The following is a 17106-nucleotide window of genomic DNA, read 5'->3' as shown; positions in this document are numbered from 1 at the left end:
AAGAAATGATTATAGCTGATGTATGTCTGGTTAACAATTAGTAATTCCTTTGTGTCCTTGAATATGACAGGTAGTGTTTGTTGTGCTGGAACCTCACTGCAAAACTAGTCTTGACCCAGCATGCTCCTGATGGGCATGACAGGAGTTTGATTGCGATGGTAGAGAAGGAACTTAATTTGATGCAGGCCAGTTAATTCTTTTCAGCAGTTTGTAGATTGCAGTATTGTGAGTGATTAAACAAAATCGATGAGACATCTTCCCCTTGCAGTTGCCTCCTGTTCAGTGTTGGCATAGGAATTGCTGTGATATGCCCAGAGCTTGGTATCTTCTTGCTGCTGGAATGTTTGTGTGAAAACATAGTAGGAGGGAGAGCACTCATGTCTTAAATGAACACTAGATTTTTTTTGGTGTGTGTGTTCTCTGCACCCTTTTGTCTTTTGCTATATGTGGTACTGCAGATACAAGTGCTCTGTTATCATGTACCAGTCCTGTTGGTACTCCCATGGTTTTTGCCATGACTTTTTTTCTTTGATAACTTGATAAGGGTGTGAGGAATATTTTTTTTCAGTCATCTTGGCAGAATTATCGACATCTGAATAGCTGGAATTGGAAGTCTCTGTTTCATTACAAGTCAGGTCTTCTATCAACAGTTTACCTGTGGATGGACCATTACTTGCCATTTGGTGCTTCTGAAATTAAGGGAAATAATGTTGTAACAGATACCCTTCAAGGCTGATTAATGTCTAGCTTGTAGGGCATCTAAAGGAATGAACAAGTAGTTCAATTCCATCCTATTTAGTCGGAGATGTTAACAATTATTGGTCTTGATCCTTGTGCGTCTCTTCCTACCCAAGACACTCTGTGATTACTGCAGATTGTTTAGAGCGCAGGTGTCCAAGTTTTTTGCTTGCCTGGGCTGCACTGAGTGAAGAGGAATTGTCTTGGGCTGCATATAAGATATATAATTAGCGTATACAAGTTAAAAATAACTTCTTTTACTTTTCATAGTTTTAATAAAACATAAAAAAGAGGGCAGCAGAAACATGAAACTACTGGGTTGGATGCGTATGGTGGGTAATGCTCCAGGTTGTGTCCTTTTGTCCCTGAAGAGGACCTCATAAAGCAGTGTGTCTTCCCTCTTTTCCAGTCTAGTAGTCAAAGTTGAAGACAGGCTCTTCTTGCTTTATCAGCTTGACTTCTGTCTTTTTGTCTCCTTGGCATTTTGTTGTTCCTTGAGTGATGCAGCAAACCAGGTTTTATTTAACCTAAACTGGGCTGTGTTGGCTATGTGTGTTCTGTTGTATCTACTCATCAAACTGAAATATATGTTTTTTAGAAGTCTGTCTAAAAAAAATGACCTGTTTACCCGTTTGCTATCTGTGCCCATGAGAATTTTGGATGGTGTCAGTGATCCTCTTCACTCTATAGCTGAGCGCTGTTATAGGGTGAAATGCGGTATAAGGTTTAGGCTGTATACCAGGTATTGACAGCAGTCCTTGAAATATGCAATAATTTGATTAAAAAAATAAAATCATAAGTATTAAAGGCAGTCTGTCCTAATCTACATCATATAATTATTGTAAACATACAGTTTCTTGTGAAAAGACTGTTGTATTGGAATAGTTGTGGGTTTGGTGTAACTTAGAGCATGACTCTGAATGTTTCATGAAATATCTTAGCATGGGAAATGCTGACTCAGGTAGGAAGTAATGTTTACCGTGACTTGATGCGATAGTGGTCGTGTCATATTTTCAATTAGAAGCAAGGCAGAAAAGCAGGTTCAGTGTAACTGCTGCTACTTCTAGTAGTGTAAATATGCCACTTCAGTCTTACAGAAGCTGTATTCAGTGCATTATTGTCTTGCATTACAATACCAAACTGGAATTCCTGTTTCTCTGCCTCTTCACAAAATGCTAATGATGAGCTATTGTAGGAGCAATACATGTTCTCTCGTCATAGGCATGCTTAGTGTCAGGGATTTGATTGTCAGATCATAGTTTGAGTATGTGCGTAGAGCTCATCTGCACTTGTAGAGCCTGCAGCATAAAGAAGCAGATGTATCTCCACAGCCAGATGGAGCATATGCCAAGAGACACGTGTGGAGAGCATAAACAGAAAAGCTGGTGTTGAAACATTATGTTTATAAACCTAAAGCATCTTTTTTATTTTTAATCCAGTTTTCTCCACCTACCCAGCATTGCTTCTTTTCCAGGCTTTGATTAGCAACGTGTTTTTTGAACTGTTATTGCTGTCCCATACAGAATAGCTGTCTAACCTTGGATGCTGTTGTATTTTGGTAGCACTTTTCACTTGGTTCCTAGTTTTTTTTTGTGTTAAGCTGAAGATCTGAGAGCTTTATCTAAATATGCATGGATGCACATATGCAGATGCAGAATTAGATGAAAAAGACCTTCAATTAATTGATCTTATTTCTTTTCTTGATAGTTTTCACACTTAGCTGTATACCTGATGTGTCGTTATCTAGATACGTATTTGGCACGTAATTCAGGCTTCTGTATTTTGCAACTAAAAGCTAAAAATGAAGATGGTGGAAATTGAATGAGGTCCTTCAGAAGTGTGTTTCATTGAAGTGTTTCATAAGAGAAGTTACATGGTAAATTTTAAAAAGGAAGAGAAGAAAATGCTCTCCAGCTGGGTTCCATGGCAAATGAAAACTGATGGCTAACATAGGTTAAGTTTCAAAATCTACATCAGAGATCACAGCTTTCTAAAAGGAAGATAGTTGAGAAGTGATGCCTTGAATGTTGAGTTAAACACACGTTGTTGGTTGTAGGAAGACTGGCAGTGCTCGGTTAGTTTATATCATTTCCCATTCCTTCATATCTGGTAGATGGAGAGCTGCCAGAAGTGGGCAAAACTAATAAAAACCCCAAGGTATGGGGCGAGGAGGTTGAGAAGCTGTGTATAAACACCACTACTCTGAATGTTGTTGTCCTGTGTTGCTATTGTTTGGACCACTTGCTTTGGTCTCCACATAACTTTGACCACACTGTAGCAGCAACTGGTACGCATTTAAAAGAATTAAGAAGCTTCAAAATGGTTTCAGTTGAGTGAGGAAATGGCTTGATAATCTGTTCACCATGCTGAGAAAATGTAGGCATTATTGCACCTGATTTGCTAAACAATTATGCAAATGTAATTATACTGCGTATGTAACATTTTGAATACTTTGAGGCGGCACACAAATGCCTCTGAGGCATCTTCAGTTTCAAGGAGGATTTCTGTATGGTTAAGGACTAAATAACTTTTAGCTTTCCTTAAAAAGACAGAAAATGCATAAAAGCTGAAGTACTTTGGAAGAGAATTGACTGTGAAACTTGCATATCTAAAAGTCTCTTTGTATGATGACTCGAGTCTATTTTTTTTTTTAGTGGAAGTGTCCACTGTAAACCTGTCTTGTAAGCAGGGTGCACTTTGGGGTTTCATTTTCCACAAGAGGTTCAGGAAGAAGCGCATCCCTTGAAACATTTTCAGTACTGCCAATGTGCCAAAAGCTGTGAGCACAGGGACAGAAGATACCTGTGTGTTTTGTGATAGTTCTGTAGGGTTAAAAGAAGCACATTTTGTTTCCATCTTAATACAAAGCTAGAGTGTTTTAGCATAATAATATGTAATTAGCATGCACTGCTCACTGGGTTTCCTTTTCTAAGGTCAGTGATTGAAATCATAGGAGATATCTTAGTGTCAACTGTTATTTGTATTCTTCCTGATGTTATTTGGTTAGTATTTACAGTGAAGTTTGATTTAAAAACAACATATTCTGAAGAATAGCTGTGTTGAGGTGGCATCGGGAAGAATTCTAAGGTGTTTTGGAGCTTTGCAAATAACTCGAGAATATTCAGGGAAGTTCCAATTCTGAGAAAATCATCAACTTCTCGCTCCTCATTAATACTGGAGTTCATGCAGGCAATCGTACAAAGATATAATTATCTTCCTCGTATTAACAAGTTCTTCAAGCTTTGCTGGTCTTATTTATTCTGCAGCCTGTGTGCTGATGCAAGATTTGGAATTTTACACTGACAGTTAGAAGAGCGTATTTTTACTTTGCGATTCTCCAACTGGGGACCATGGCATCTGTTAATCGAGAGTGAATTTGGGCAAGCTGTACTTGCAAAGTAGAGATCCCAGAACATTGCATCTTCTGGAACTACAGTAAGGTTAAAAACTAATCTTTCTGAATATACTCTTGATTTCACTGGACAGTTAAAGTAACCCTGGATTTTGACTTTAAAGCTCACGGGTATAGTGGCTTGATAGTGTCTTCTGCCTCTGAATTAACCACCTTGCAAAAGGGCAGCAGAAATGCCAATGTCTTGATCACTGGTGTTCATCAAATGGTGTTGTAGCAGTCGGGGAGGAGCGTGTTTCCTGTAGGACACTTTGTTACCATTTTCCTTTTGGAGTTCAGTTTCTAATACATTGTGTTTTAGTAATTTTCATGTTTGGACTAAAAGATGCTAACTTCCCAGAAAAATTGGTCTAGGTCTTCAGTCTTTCATATAACCTCCCTGTTGCATACCCCAGTATGTAGGTATGACGAAGAAATTGTAATCATGTGGAGACTGTGGCTTGCTCTGTCACAAAGCCATGTGTTTTGCTAATAGCAGCATGGCTCATCTAGGCTGTAATATTCTCAGCTCATCTGAACAGGGGACTTGCTATTGATTCTTTCAGCTGGTGTGATCTGCTCGGTACCTTTCCTGTATCAGCTGAGCAGATACTTCATTTGTGGCGGTACAGACCTGTGACCTTTTTGCATCCCTACTCCCCTTTCCAGGTTCCTGGTTTGACAATACTAAGTTATCTCAAGTATATCAAGAGTTTGAAATACTTTCTGTTATCCTTTTTACTTTGAAGCTAAAAGGAGAAATAGGACATGAAATGCTTGAAGTAGCAATCTGGCATTATTGCATAGGTCGGTTGACTGTAAGAATCCCACTTCCATTCTTTTTATATCAATGAATTGTAATGAGAGTTAGATTTTTCTTAGCAAGCCACTAAGCAAGTTTAGCAAGCAGAATAGCGAATAATATTTTCACTAAAGAATTTCTGAAAGATCATGAAGTGTATTATGCAGCCGAGTTGTTAGATTGGACAACTTTTCATGCTCCATATGGCTTATCTGCAATGTACTGTTGCTGAAAGGAGGCATTCAGTCTGATGTTGCTGATTTTACGTTTTAACTATTTTATATTTAGGGAAAGGTACACATGGGAGGATATGTGTGTATGTATAGATGCCTTCACTTATTAAGGACTGATAACAACATTTACATGCCATGAAATACAGATGGGCACTCTTTGAACTGTCTTATGGGTAGAATCGTATTCTTACTATTACTTTTGTTTGTTGAAAAGATTATAGAATATGTTTAGTTTGTGAGCTACTGAATAGTTTCTGCTTCTTAAATCTGAACGTAGGTTTGCTTTGTCCTTTGTTTTTAGTAATAAGATTGACTTAGATGGTCAGTTGATTTCTCTTTAATTGAAAATTCTAGTTGAAGGTGCTTTCTGTACTTCAGGTAAAAGGAAAACCTGCTCAGCTGTATATGACTTAATGATCTATTAAGTTGTATAGACAGTGAAACAAAGACAAATGTGTCAGGTATCAGAGCTTGGCTTAGTTTTCTCTGATGAAACAACATTGTCAGTACTTCTGGATTACTGACCATTTTAAGCCCCAAGAAATTCACTTGGGAATGAGCAGTGCCGCTACTTCTGCAGGTCATTTAACTGTGTCGGAAAGCCCACAGCTTACTGAAAGGTTCTCAAAAGTTGTAGGTAGGAGAACAGTGCTTCCTTCATCACTACTCCCATGTACTGTACAATATTCTGGAGTGGATTTTACAGAAGATAAAACTGTTCTTCAGTAATTGCTGGTGGTTTATCTATTTAAAATAACGTTTCACAGCAAAGATGGTTCAAGCTGGAAGTCTGAAAACCTTTTGTATGTGTTATTTTATATAAACGAGAGTTTGAATCCTGAGTGCCATCTTTATCATATCTTGGAGGAATTTGACAGCTAGCTTTTATGTTTGGCAAGCTAAGGATGCGTGTTAAAATTTGCCAGATACTGGAAGTGCTCCAGCATTTGAAACAAGACCTTGTCTTTTCTGAGAGTGGAATATAACAAGGACACTGATAAAATTTCAAGTCATGAGCATTCGGCATCTGTAAATGATAAATACCTTTGCCTAAAACTGAACTTAGAGCATTGCCTAAAGGGCTCTCCCTCTTGTTTTATGGCCCGTCATTCCACACGCTTCTCATTTCTTGTTGGTTTTCTTTTTTTTTTTTTTTTTTTTTTTTTTAAATCACAAAGTAATTCTAAGAATATTTTCCTAACCTAACACGTGGCTAAGGAGTATAACAGTGGTGGCAGAATTTATCAAGATGTGCTCTAAGAGTTTTTGTTATCTGGTCAATTATTTACTTATTTTTTCATCCTGTAATACTGCTACTCATTGAGCACAAGCATGGAAAGCAGCATGTAAGTTAACTCTAAGCTTTGGCTTAGAATATCTCCTTTAGGCTGGGGAGCCCCCCAGGGAGCTTGTTGGGGCCTTGTTCATTAGGAGGTTAAGCTCTCCAAGTTGCTTAGCTGTGCAAATATCCATCATAATCTGTTTTAACCTCATATGCATTGCATTGAAATTTTGAGAGCTCTGCACTGTCTGCTCTATGGCTCGCTCTACTATGCTGTTTTGCTTCATATGTGTACTTGTGGCTATGACTAGAATGCAGCATAGGAAAATGTGAAGTATCTGGTGGGGGTAGTGAAAAGAAATGCATTGGGCTAAGCCTAAGTGGCCTCTTAACTCACAGGAAAGGAAAACAGCTTCATGATGACATCTGCAGATGCTGAAGTAGTTAAAGTTGAGAATATTAATAGAACCTGTGGAAAATCTACAAAATCTGTAAACAGTGCACAAAATCCAGCCCGTATTACTTAAGAAAACAGAAATTAAAGCCTACAGAAATAGTGTTGATCGACTTCCTACACAAAACACTGTTACTAAGATGAGTTACGTGTTTTTCTCTGGCTGCTCACTTACACTACTTGTAAACTTTGGTCCTGCTGTATTTTAGACAGCAGCAGAATTTATACATCTGATATTGCAGGTCAAGCTTGGCATTTGTGGAGCTGTGTCATTACTTGGGAGAAAAGAAACAGAAACGATGCTGCTTCTGAGACTAAAGTGACCTACAGGAAGTTTAGAAACTATAAATAGCTTCCTGTGACTAAAAATACTCCTCATAATAAGGGAGAAACGGTGTATGTAAAGGATGAAGCACAGTGGTATTATTCACAGTGATAGGGGTGAAATATTCTGTGTTATAACAGAAGAAATTCAGCCTAGTTTTTATCTTGTAACAGGGAGCAAATAACAAAGGGATCGTCGTGCTTTCATTGTGACATTTTGCTCCGTGTCAGCTCTGCAGCCATACGTGTAGTTCTCTGCTCTGTGGGAAGGGAGGTGAACTGCCTGAAAGGAATTTGCCCTTTTTTTCCTCTTGCTGATGTTTCACAGAATAAGAATGAAAACTGGGTGGGAGTCTGGGGCTGTGAGTGCCATGTTTTTCTTTTTCCTTTGTGTAGGAATATCTCAGAAAAAAGGTGGGGTTTTTTGAGGAGGATGTTGTTATCAGTGGTGGATTCAGACAGTGGTCTGCAGCTGCCAGAAGGACCAGGCCAGTACTGTTGCCTGCTCGGTATCTGTGGTGCTCAGCCCATGCATTGGTACACCAGCTCATTCCTGCTATGAGCACTGATAACAAGCAGAAGTAAGTTGAAGCATAGACAAGGAGAACTCTCCATCGTTTTAGTGCAGAAGAAAATGGCTTCCTGCAGGCTCAAGCAGAAATCTGAATTGGCTTAATGCTTTTGTCCAGGATCATGCACTTTATGTGGCAGTCACTTGTTAATGTCACCATATCAACTCTACCCATGGAAATTTCAGTGGTTTCCTTAACTTTGGACAAATGACTGTAAGGCATGATCTCTAATTTTCTTCAGAGGTGGAACAAGAGACTCATCCTAAAGAATAAACTATGGCTGAATAGCTCAGTTATCCTTGGTTTCTGTTGGATTTTGTTCATTTCTGAACCTTGGTAGAAAAGACATTAATGCAACTTGGGCTAACACTGCTGGTATCTGTGTTTGATTGGTGTGAGGCTGCAGCTGCACAGTCTTGTGCCTCTGGATCTCATGGTTATTCCCATCACAGGTGGCAGAGTTCTGCTCAGTCCTGTCTGCCCTGCAGAGGCACTATGTGAGTGCGTGATGGTCACGTTGTGAATGAGGAGCCTTTGGAATTTGATGCAGCAGCATCTTCTCCCTCCCTGCTATTGCATGGCAAGTCTCTGGAGCATCAGGAAGCTGTTCGGTTGGTTATTCTTTGATAACCATGGTGTACATGCTTACCAAGGAAGCAGTAATATTTAGAAGTTCTAGTGCTTCTTCCATTACTTCATGCTTAAGGAATACTTACACTTGGATTTATTATTTTTTTTTAAGTGTTTACTCCAACTTTGTACTGCTTCACATCTTTTCCAAGCTCAGATTGGAACAGCAGAAACAGAGCTAGCCACTATTTTTATCTGGAAGGCTTGCCTTTTCTAAAGGAAATAATCTTTTTCATTTCAGTTTTAGTAAAATTTTGGAAATGTTTTTTCTCATGATTTCAGATGAAACACCAAGAAAAACCCAGCTCCAATAGGATCTGCAGAAATTGAGCTGTCATCTTGATTCAGAGTAGCACTGATAGCGACAACCTTTACCCAACTTGTGTAACATTAGTAGACTACAAGAACCCAACCGTGAGGACTTTGAATGAGCTAACATTCCTGCTTCATAATGCACTTTACATTTCATGTCCTCCTACTTTTGCTTTTTAAGGCAGAAAGATATTATTTTCTGAAGTTACAGCAAACACAAGCAAGGTCTTTACAGTTGTGCGAAGGGAGCTGGTGAGGAGCCCAGATGACTACTATCAGCATTCTTGCCCTTTTAACTATATGAGAGCACAGAACAAGCTGCTTGTGCATTTTAACCAATAGCAACACATCCTTCCAGAGCTGGACACAAACCCTGTTATCTTTCCTGTAGAGGAGAACGGTTGCATGTTGTCATTTAACTCTGTCTCGGGTAGCAGTAATCTGTACCTGGCAGTTCTGTTTCTGCTTTCAGAACTGCTGATGACTGGTATTTTGAGCCAGTGTAAGTTTGTGTGACAGAAGATAGTTACGCTGTGGTGGTTGAATATCATCTTTGCTTCCTCGTGGGTCACACCATAAATAGCTATCGTATTTCTGTTCCCTTTGTACTGGCAATTTAAGTAGAATGTGTTGAATTGCAGAGAGAAGCTAATTGGTTGTTGCTTGTTTTGCAAGAAGGTCTCCTGTTTTTTAGATGCTTCTTGCATGGGCAAAATGCAGTGCAATTAAAATGGCTTTGTGCAATGTGTAGGGAAGGTCAGGAGAACACTGCACTGTGTGCTTGAATGTAGCATTTCAGTCTTCCATAACTAGTCCAGCCTTTCTCATACAGCATTTGCCAAGCTCTGCCATTCAAAAAATTATATATATATAAACATAAAACTAATAATTTGGTTTATCTCAATTTTACACAGTGCCACAAAAACAGCCTAAAGCTTCTGGGCCATTCTGCAGTAACTATGTTACCACAGCTGCCAGGAGCATTTGTGTAGTGACTTCACACGTAGCGCAGCGACATTGCTTTGTTTGCTTGGTGCCTTTTAAAAGGATTTCATACCTGCCATGGTTCCTCTCAGCACTTGCTTTGCGTTATTTTTTTTCTGAGTAAAATCAATTCTTTGCTCAGTTAGCTCATCGGGTCTAACATCAAAGCTGCAGAGTGTCAGTCACTGAGGACACAGTGCAGCACATTGGCAAACATGCTGGAACAATTGCCAGTAGTTTTGGATAAGTCTTAGAGGAAGTGGAAAATAATACAGATTAACTCCAAAAGCTACACGTTCCCTTAAATCATCTGGAAAATAAGACTTAACACGAGAAGGCAGTTGGAGTGAGCACTGAGTAGCAACACTTGGAAGTTCATGTTCTTTTTCCCTCTTGTGGTAAGAAAGTTTGTTCTGTATTAGCCTCAACTGCAAGAACTCTCATCTTTTGTCTACAAAAATGTTTGTGTATCGCAGCAGAGAAATTAAACTGTTAGAGGTATTTCTTTCATCTTTGGAGTTTGTGAAATTGCAGTCTGTATTTATCTCAGAAATAATACAGAATTGTAGGATGGTTGGGTTGGAAGGAGCTGTAAGGATCACCCAGCACCTCCCCTGCCCACTCAGGCCACCCAGCCTTGGGTACCTCCAGGGATGGGGCACACACAGCTCTCTGGGCAGCAGTGCCAGGGCCTCACCGCCCTCTGAGTAAGGAATTTCCACCTGACCTATAACCTAAATCACCCTTCTTTTAGTTCAAAGCCGTTCCCCCTTGTGTGTCTTCGCTTGTAAGCTCCTTCAAGTGCTGGAAGGCCAAAGGTATGCAGAGTTATTTACAGTCATTAAAGAAATGACAAAATGTAACTGCAGGGACCACGAAGGGTGAGGTTAGCCCTTGGTGTGGAACTCAGCTCTGTCCCTATGGCCCCATTCCCAGCAGCCGTCCCTGTGCTCCCGTGGGCAGGGCCCGTTATCATGCTGTGCTGTGCTGCGTAGGCTTCGCCTGACTCTGTGAACAGCTGACAGCATTCCTCTTGTTAGTGCAGCCGCGGAGCAGGAAGGTTTCACCGTTCTGTTATGGCACAGTGATAAAGTAGCAGTCTTTTTATGGTTAGGTCCTCGAAGTGACAGTGCGTGTTTCAGCGATAAAGAGACAGAGCTCGGGATATCAGACCCAGACGTATTATCTGTAACAGCACACCGTGCCTTAAATCCTTCCACAATGACAGGAACCCCATCTGGAGTGAAGGTTTCCAGAATCTTAACCGGGAGATACTGAGCATTTTCCTTCCTCATGAGTCAAACGGAGTTAACCCCATTGTTATCGAAAATAAAAATAACTGCTGGCCGAGAGGAAGGATGCCTTTCTGTATTTACTGAGCCCAGTCCTTTGTATTGGAGCTGTGAGCATATTGTAAAAATGCATTACACTCACGTTTTGTTTTATAAAAGGGGCATTAATGAAACTGCCATGCTGCAGTACTTTAAGTTACACTAACCTCTAAGGAACTAGAGACGAGTTCAGCACTGTCTGCTGTGTATTTATTGCAACTTCTTTCTATATAATACCTAAACACAGCTTCTGAATGTCTTGTAGGCTGTGCTGAGCACCCTGTTACGTACCTATTTGAGTTCTATTCAGAGCATTCAGTGGGCTGCAGGGGTTAAGCACAATGCAGATTGCACAGTGTCAACATTTTCCCTACTGATATCAAAGTGTAGAGAAGTGGCAGCCTGGCTTGTCAGGAAGGGCTGGGAGGGGTAGCGGGCTCCGACCTTGAGCGGCCGGCCCTTGTATGGCCACGTCCATATCCGTGCCCAGCGGATTGGCTGGCAGTGTGGGATCAGGGCGCAAGCGGGGCTGGAGGGAGCTCCACCTGTTCCCCATGTGCTGCTGCAGTGGTGGCATTTTTGTGGGAGTTCCAGAGACGGCGTGGGATACCGGGAGCCGGCTGAGAAACCCGAGAGGGAATGACAGCTTGTGGTGACCTGTGATATTAAAGAGTCGCAGAGAACTCAGTTGGGTTTTAGTGCTGCTTAGAAGCTGAAGTAGGGAGTGTTTTGCACATGTATAAATAGTAAGAGAGTTTTGTGAAATTTTTATTGTGCTCGATAGTGCTTGAACAAAAAATGAATGCTTGAAACTAGCCTTTAAAAAAAAGAAGGTTCAGCACGTTGTGGAAGCGCAGCTTCTAGCAGGAAGTGAGTTTCTTTCAGTTGCTGAGAATGTCAACGTGTAGATTTCCATTTTTTAGGATCTTTCAGTGTAAAGTTCATAAAACTTGCATGCCTTGTCAGTGAAAGAAAACACCACCTCCCTGCCCCCGTAGTCCCGCTGCTGCCTTATACATGACTGTTGTGATATGGACCTGTTGCAAAACCTGTATTGCTTTCTTCTTGGAACCTCTCTTTAAAACATTCATGATTTTTCTGTGGGTAGCAATTTAAATCTTACTTTGTTAGAAACAAGAACTTGTCATGAGAATTTTGATTGTGTAGTAGATGAAAAAAAGGACTGCAAACATATCAAATGCATCTTTTAATTGCTCGCTCACAAGAGCTGCAGTTTCACATCCTTTCTCAGTAGCTTGTTCGTGTTGCCTGCATTGTAGACATGCTCTGTTTCTGGGGGATGTTGATTCAAGAGTTCCACCAGAAAACAGGAAGTACCCCACAAAGCGATCACATCAAGTTAGAGTAAAGGAGTCTGAAAAAGCTTATATTTAGCAAACGAAGTCATGTTACAGAGGGATTATGTCATTTCTTTTTATACTTTTTGCACTTCTTGTTACCATGCAGGATGACTGCAGTGCAGGAAAATCCTGCCTTTGTAAGCCAGTGAGACCAAGTGTTACATATATTCATGTAATGCAGTAGCTGCATTCAGATGAAAACTGTTTGCCGTTGTATCACTCGACTTTAAACCGTATGCTTTTTAAAATATAAAGGATGTTAATAGGGATGCTGAAATCAATTTATTAACGATCCAATAAAGACTAAGATGTTTTTTAATTACTAATGAGGACGTTAACTCCTTTGCCATAGGCTAACTGTTGAATGTCTGTCAGGCAACTGTCCTCCATCAGCCGGAGTCTGAAAGCAGTTTGGTGTAGAACACTGGAGAGATGGAATGGTTTTAGGTTAAAACTGGCCATGAGATGGCACCTTGAGAGTCTATGCCTCTGAATGAACCTTTTCTGCTGGTGTACTATGCCACTATTTTGAAAGACTTAGCTTGTCTATTGATTTTTGTATGTGAAAATTTCATGTAGTTTCAGTGGCTCTGAATGATTCGATAGTATACAAAAGATCTTGGCAAGTTAGTATGATCTGTATGTGAATTTTCCAATTGTATTTCAGACCTTAAGAAAGAAAGGCCTTAATGGTTGTGAGAGCCCTGATGCTGACGATTACTTTGAGCACAGTCCACTATCGGAGGACAGATTCAGCAAACTAAATGAAGATAGTGATTTTATTTTCAAGCGAGGCCCTGTAAGTACTTTTATTTTATCTCTACTTTTTATTTGTTGATCCTTTTTATTAACTTCATTATTTAGGCTCTGAACAAGAAGGAACACAGAGGGTGCGACAGCCCGGACCCTGACACTTCATATGTGCTCACGCCACATACAGAAGAAAAATATAAAAAAATTAATGAAGAGTTTGATAATATGATGCGGAATCATAAAATCGCAGTGAGTACTAAAGTATGGTTTGTGCTTCTATTACATGCATGAGAGTTTTCACAGATGTTGCTTACCACTGTAAAGACAAGAGGCTGGATTGGTTTGAAAAGGGAAACGTGTATTTTCTTAAGGTAAAATGAGATATTGATACTCACTCTTGTTATTAGATTTTTTCATAAGGAATAGGAATTGTGTCTCCAACTTGTCAATTAATCACACAGATCTTTTCATGCTGTGTGGATGTGAAGTAATGTTTCTAAACTACAGCATCTTAGCTGCTTTCCCTGATCCTGCCTAAAATATTCTAAAAGAATAGATTTCATTATGGGATATAAAAATCTATGTCACTAAATTGCTTTAGGAAGATATTGTCACCCATCCCATAGTGTGACCAGAGCATCATTTTCCATTTTAATATTATATTAATCAAAAATGAGCCCCATGGACAATCTGCCCTGTAAATACATGTTCTTGTGAGTTTCATATGTGCCCTTTAATTTATGAGTCCAAGGTAAAAAGATTTAGTGAAGTACTCTCAGATGAGAATTGTTGGGCTCTAGAACTCAAGAACTTTGGGGTTTAAGAGTAATGGAATTTTTGCATGTTCTTCTCAGAGGTGTGATGTTCCACCTACAAGAGCAGTCAGCATTGAGTGTTACAGGTGAAGTATCTTCTGAGAAAACTAATATGGGGCTCTGCCACGACCTTTAAATTTTTTAACATTTTCAAGTTGTAGCAATTAAAATAAATGGACTGGCTAGGTTAATCAGCGTAGATCCTGGCGTAAATGAAGAGTGTGTCCCCACATGACTGCAAATAGTGAAAATGATTTAATTGTTCAGAGCAGTAGAACCACCTCTGGGAAAAGAACAGCAAACTGGCAGTCTGACACCCAGACTCCGTTCTTTTTGCAAGTTCTTTATGCTTGAAAGTAGCTAATGTCTTTTCCTTCTTTGTTTTGATGTTTTTGCTACCTAGTGTTTCTGTATTGAAACATTTCAGGCATCATCTCTTAGTATAATAAAGTTAAACTGCTCTCCGTTGATGTTTTGTGGTCATCCCGAGCAGCCTAAGTTTTCTGTGTGGGTGTCAATGTAAATAAAAAAGGGAACATTAATTTTTAGCTTTGTAGTTCTGTATTTATAGTTTAAATTGTATCTGTTGTGGTTCTGTTTCCAGTACTTGCGGATCTTGGATAAGAATGTAGCTTCTTTTATTCTAGTGCACTTATTACTGTTGAAAGATAGAAATGAGGCAGAGTGAAGAGTTCAGTCAAAACCAAATGCGTACCGTAGATGGACAGATGCTGCTGTCCATCTGTATTGTAAGGAGTGGGGGAAGCAATCACTTATAGATTCTGTATTGAGAAAGTTATGGAAAAAATGTTCAAAAATGTTCTTACTGTTAAATTCTAAGCATTGTTTTAAGCATACTTCAGCTATTTTGAGTTTAGTTTGAGTTAATGGAAAGCATGCTATTTAAAAGCATCCTTTTTTAATAGATAATAAACAGTTTCTTGAAGTAGTTTCCGTGAAGACAAGTATCAGTGCAGCTTGTCATTACTTAGATACTGCAAATGATTTGTTAGCATTACATTGCTATGCTTCGTTACTTCTTGCTTCCATCTGTGCCAAAAGATGATAATTATTCTGAGGAATGCTTCAGTATGGAAGCTGTCATTAGTTCTCACTAGTAAGAGGTTTTGCTTTTTGTATAAAATGTATTATGGTCTTTACATTAGTGTAGTTACTGTTGTATTTCAGATGACATCAAATTGTCATTTAGAAGTGCCATTCTAAGTAAATTTTAAGCTGCTTATGACAAAGTACATCTCTTAAATATACTTGCTAGATCATGAGTGTGTGTCATCTTCATCTGACCTCTAATCTATCATCTGTATCAATGAATTCTACTGAATTTTTATTCTTAAACTGTACCTGTCATAGTTTTGTTTGCAGTTAGTGTAAGAGTTGTGAAAGAAAATAGTCCCTTTTGTTTCAGAAACACAACACAGTCAAAGGATAGGAATGAGACAAAGGCCAAACAAGTTAGTCATAACCAAATGAGCACCATAGATGGGCAGGCATTTAAGCTTTTGAGTCAAATAGTTGTTGAATAACAAACATATATACTGTGGAAAAATAGTTGCCTTTTGAATAATGCTGTGAGAATTAGAATAAAAGAAAAAGTAAGAAGGGAAAAATATTGACACAAGAAAATAGATTCAAGCAGGGTTTTGCTGAACACGTCTCAGAAAATGACAGTCAAAGATGGTTGAATTCAAATTACTGAAGTTTGGAAATTTCTGAAGGTTTTACTTTTTTGGTGTGTTGAAAAATGGTTTTAGAGATGAGTAGCAATATTTTTGCAAGATTTAGTAGAAAATGTTATTACTAATTGATCCTTTTTTGTCTTATAACTATTCTATAATGTGCATGTTTACGCTTACATTTGGAAGATGTAACAGTTTGTCAATTTGTCAACATATTTATCTTGTCATGGCTTTGTAATAATCCAAATTAACTGGTGAATTTATTGTATTTCTGAGCTATATGAATATCTTCAGGTTTTTGTATGTGAATTTCCTCTCAGCGTTTTGATAAGTTTATGAGTAATTCTTCTGGAACTGTATTTTTGACATATTATAATTCAACACCAGGCTCTACAACAAATGGATGTTTTCAGATTGTATGATTAATGAATTAGAGTTTCAAAACTAACATAATTAACTCTTAAAATTGTTGGCAAACTTGTAATGTGTATTTTTTATGATGTGCTGTGTTTGAGAATATAGTTAATTCTAACGTTGTCTTCTGTTTTCCTTGCTTCCTTTCCTCCAGCCTGGCTTGCCTGCTCAGAACTTCTCCATGTCGGTTACGGTTCCAGTGTCCAACCCCAACACTTTAACCTACAGTAACCCAGGGAGTTCCCTCGTATCCCCATCACTGGCAGCCAGCTCATCGTTAACAGACACGACCATGCTCTCCCCACCTCAGACCACGCTGCATCGGAACGTATCACCTGGGGCCCCGCAGAGACCACCAAGTACCGGCAATGCTGGTAGGATTTCAGTACTGTTTTCTTGTGCTTTCCCTTTTTCACCCTTTATGATTTTATTAAAAAACAAAACAAAAAGAACAACCCACAATTTCTTTTTCCAATGTTTTTTTTTAGGTGGAATGCTGGGGACAACTGACCTCACAGTGCCAAATGGAGCTGGTACCAGTCCAGTTGGTAAGTGCGGTATCATGCTTATGCTGAAAAATAGTGTCGTGGTTTCAGTTTGCGCACTTATTCAGAAGCAGTTTTTTTTATTTTGATTCCTTTTGGTTAAGGAAGAGCAAAGGACATAGTTATTAAATTGCCTTGTAATTGGTGAGTTTTGTAATTCTTTATCAGACATTTAACCCTCCTGCTTCTTCCACTGCAGTAATAATTTGTGGTTTTTTTACTGCCATTGTTTTAGTCATTTACTGTTCTTGCTTTTTTTTCCCTACAAGTGCGATTACAGCATGCTTGAGAGTTATGCTCCCCCCCCCTTTTTTTTTCCCCTCTATGTAAAATTCTCTATGCTTACTAAACTAGCTGTGTTCTGAAGATCTGGGTCTTTAATGCTGGTTCTGGTGCCTATCAAAATACAGACTATGTCATTTATATTGCTATGTGTATCTTGCTAATTATTTTATTGCTGTTAGACAA

At 39.1% G+C, this 17106-nt stretch overlaps 1 protein-coding gene across 8 annotated transcripts in view; it reads left to right on the top strand.

The window, feature by feature from the left end:
- Positions 1-17106, top strand: part of MEF2A (myocyte enhancer factor 2A) — a 76567-nt gene that overhangs the window by 36212 nt on the left and 23249 nt on the right. For 4 of the 8 annotated variants that reach the window (XM_072345090.1, XM_072345094.1, XM_072345089.1 and 1 more), the window contains exons 4-6: positions 13279-13416; positions 16248-16467; positions 16582-16641. In XM_072345090.1, the coding sequence (XP_072201191.1) occupies positions 13279-13416; positions 16248-16467; positions 16582-16641 (418 nt within the window). Of the gene's footprint in view, positions 1-13081; positions 13214-13278; positions 13417-16247; positions 16468-16581; positions 16642-17106 lie in introns of all 8 variants that reach the window. The other 4 variants (XM_072345093.1, XM_072345095.1, XM_072345092.1 and 1 more) reach the window with 2 other exon arrangements.

The sequence above is a fragment of the Excalfactoria chinensis genome, chromosome 10 (genome assembly GCF_039878825.1).
Source record: "Excalfactoria chinensis isolate bCotChi1 chromosome 10, bCotChi1.hap2, whole genome shotgun sequence".
Taxonomy (NCBI): domain Eukaryota; kingdom Metazoa; phylum Chordata; class Aves; order Galliformes; family Phasianidae; genus Excalfactoria; species Excalfactoria chinensis.
The sequence above is the reverse complement of the archived record's forward strand: the minus strand, read 5'-3'. Positions and strand labels throughout refer to the sequence as shown.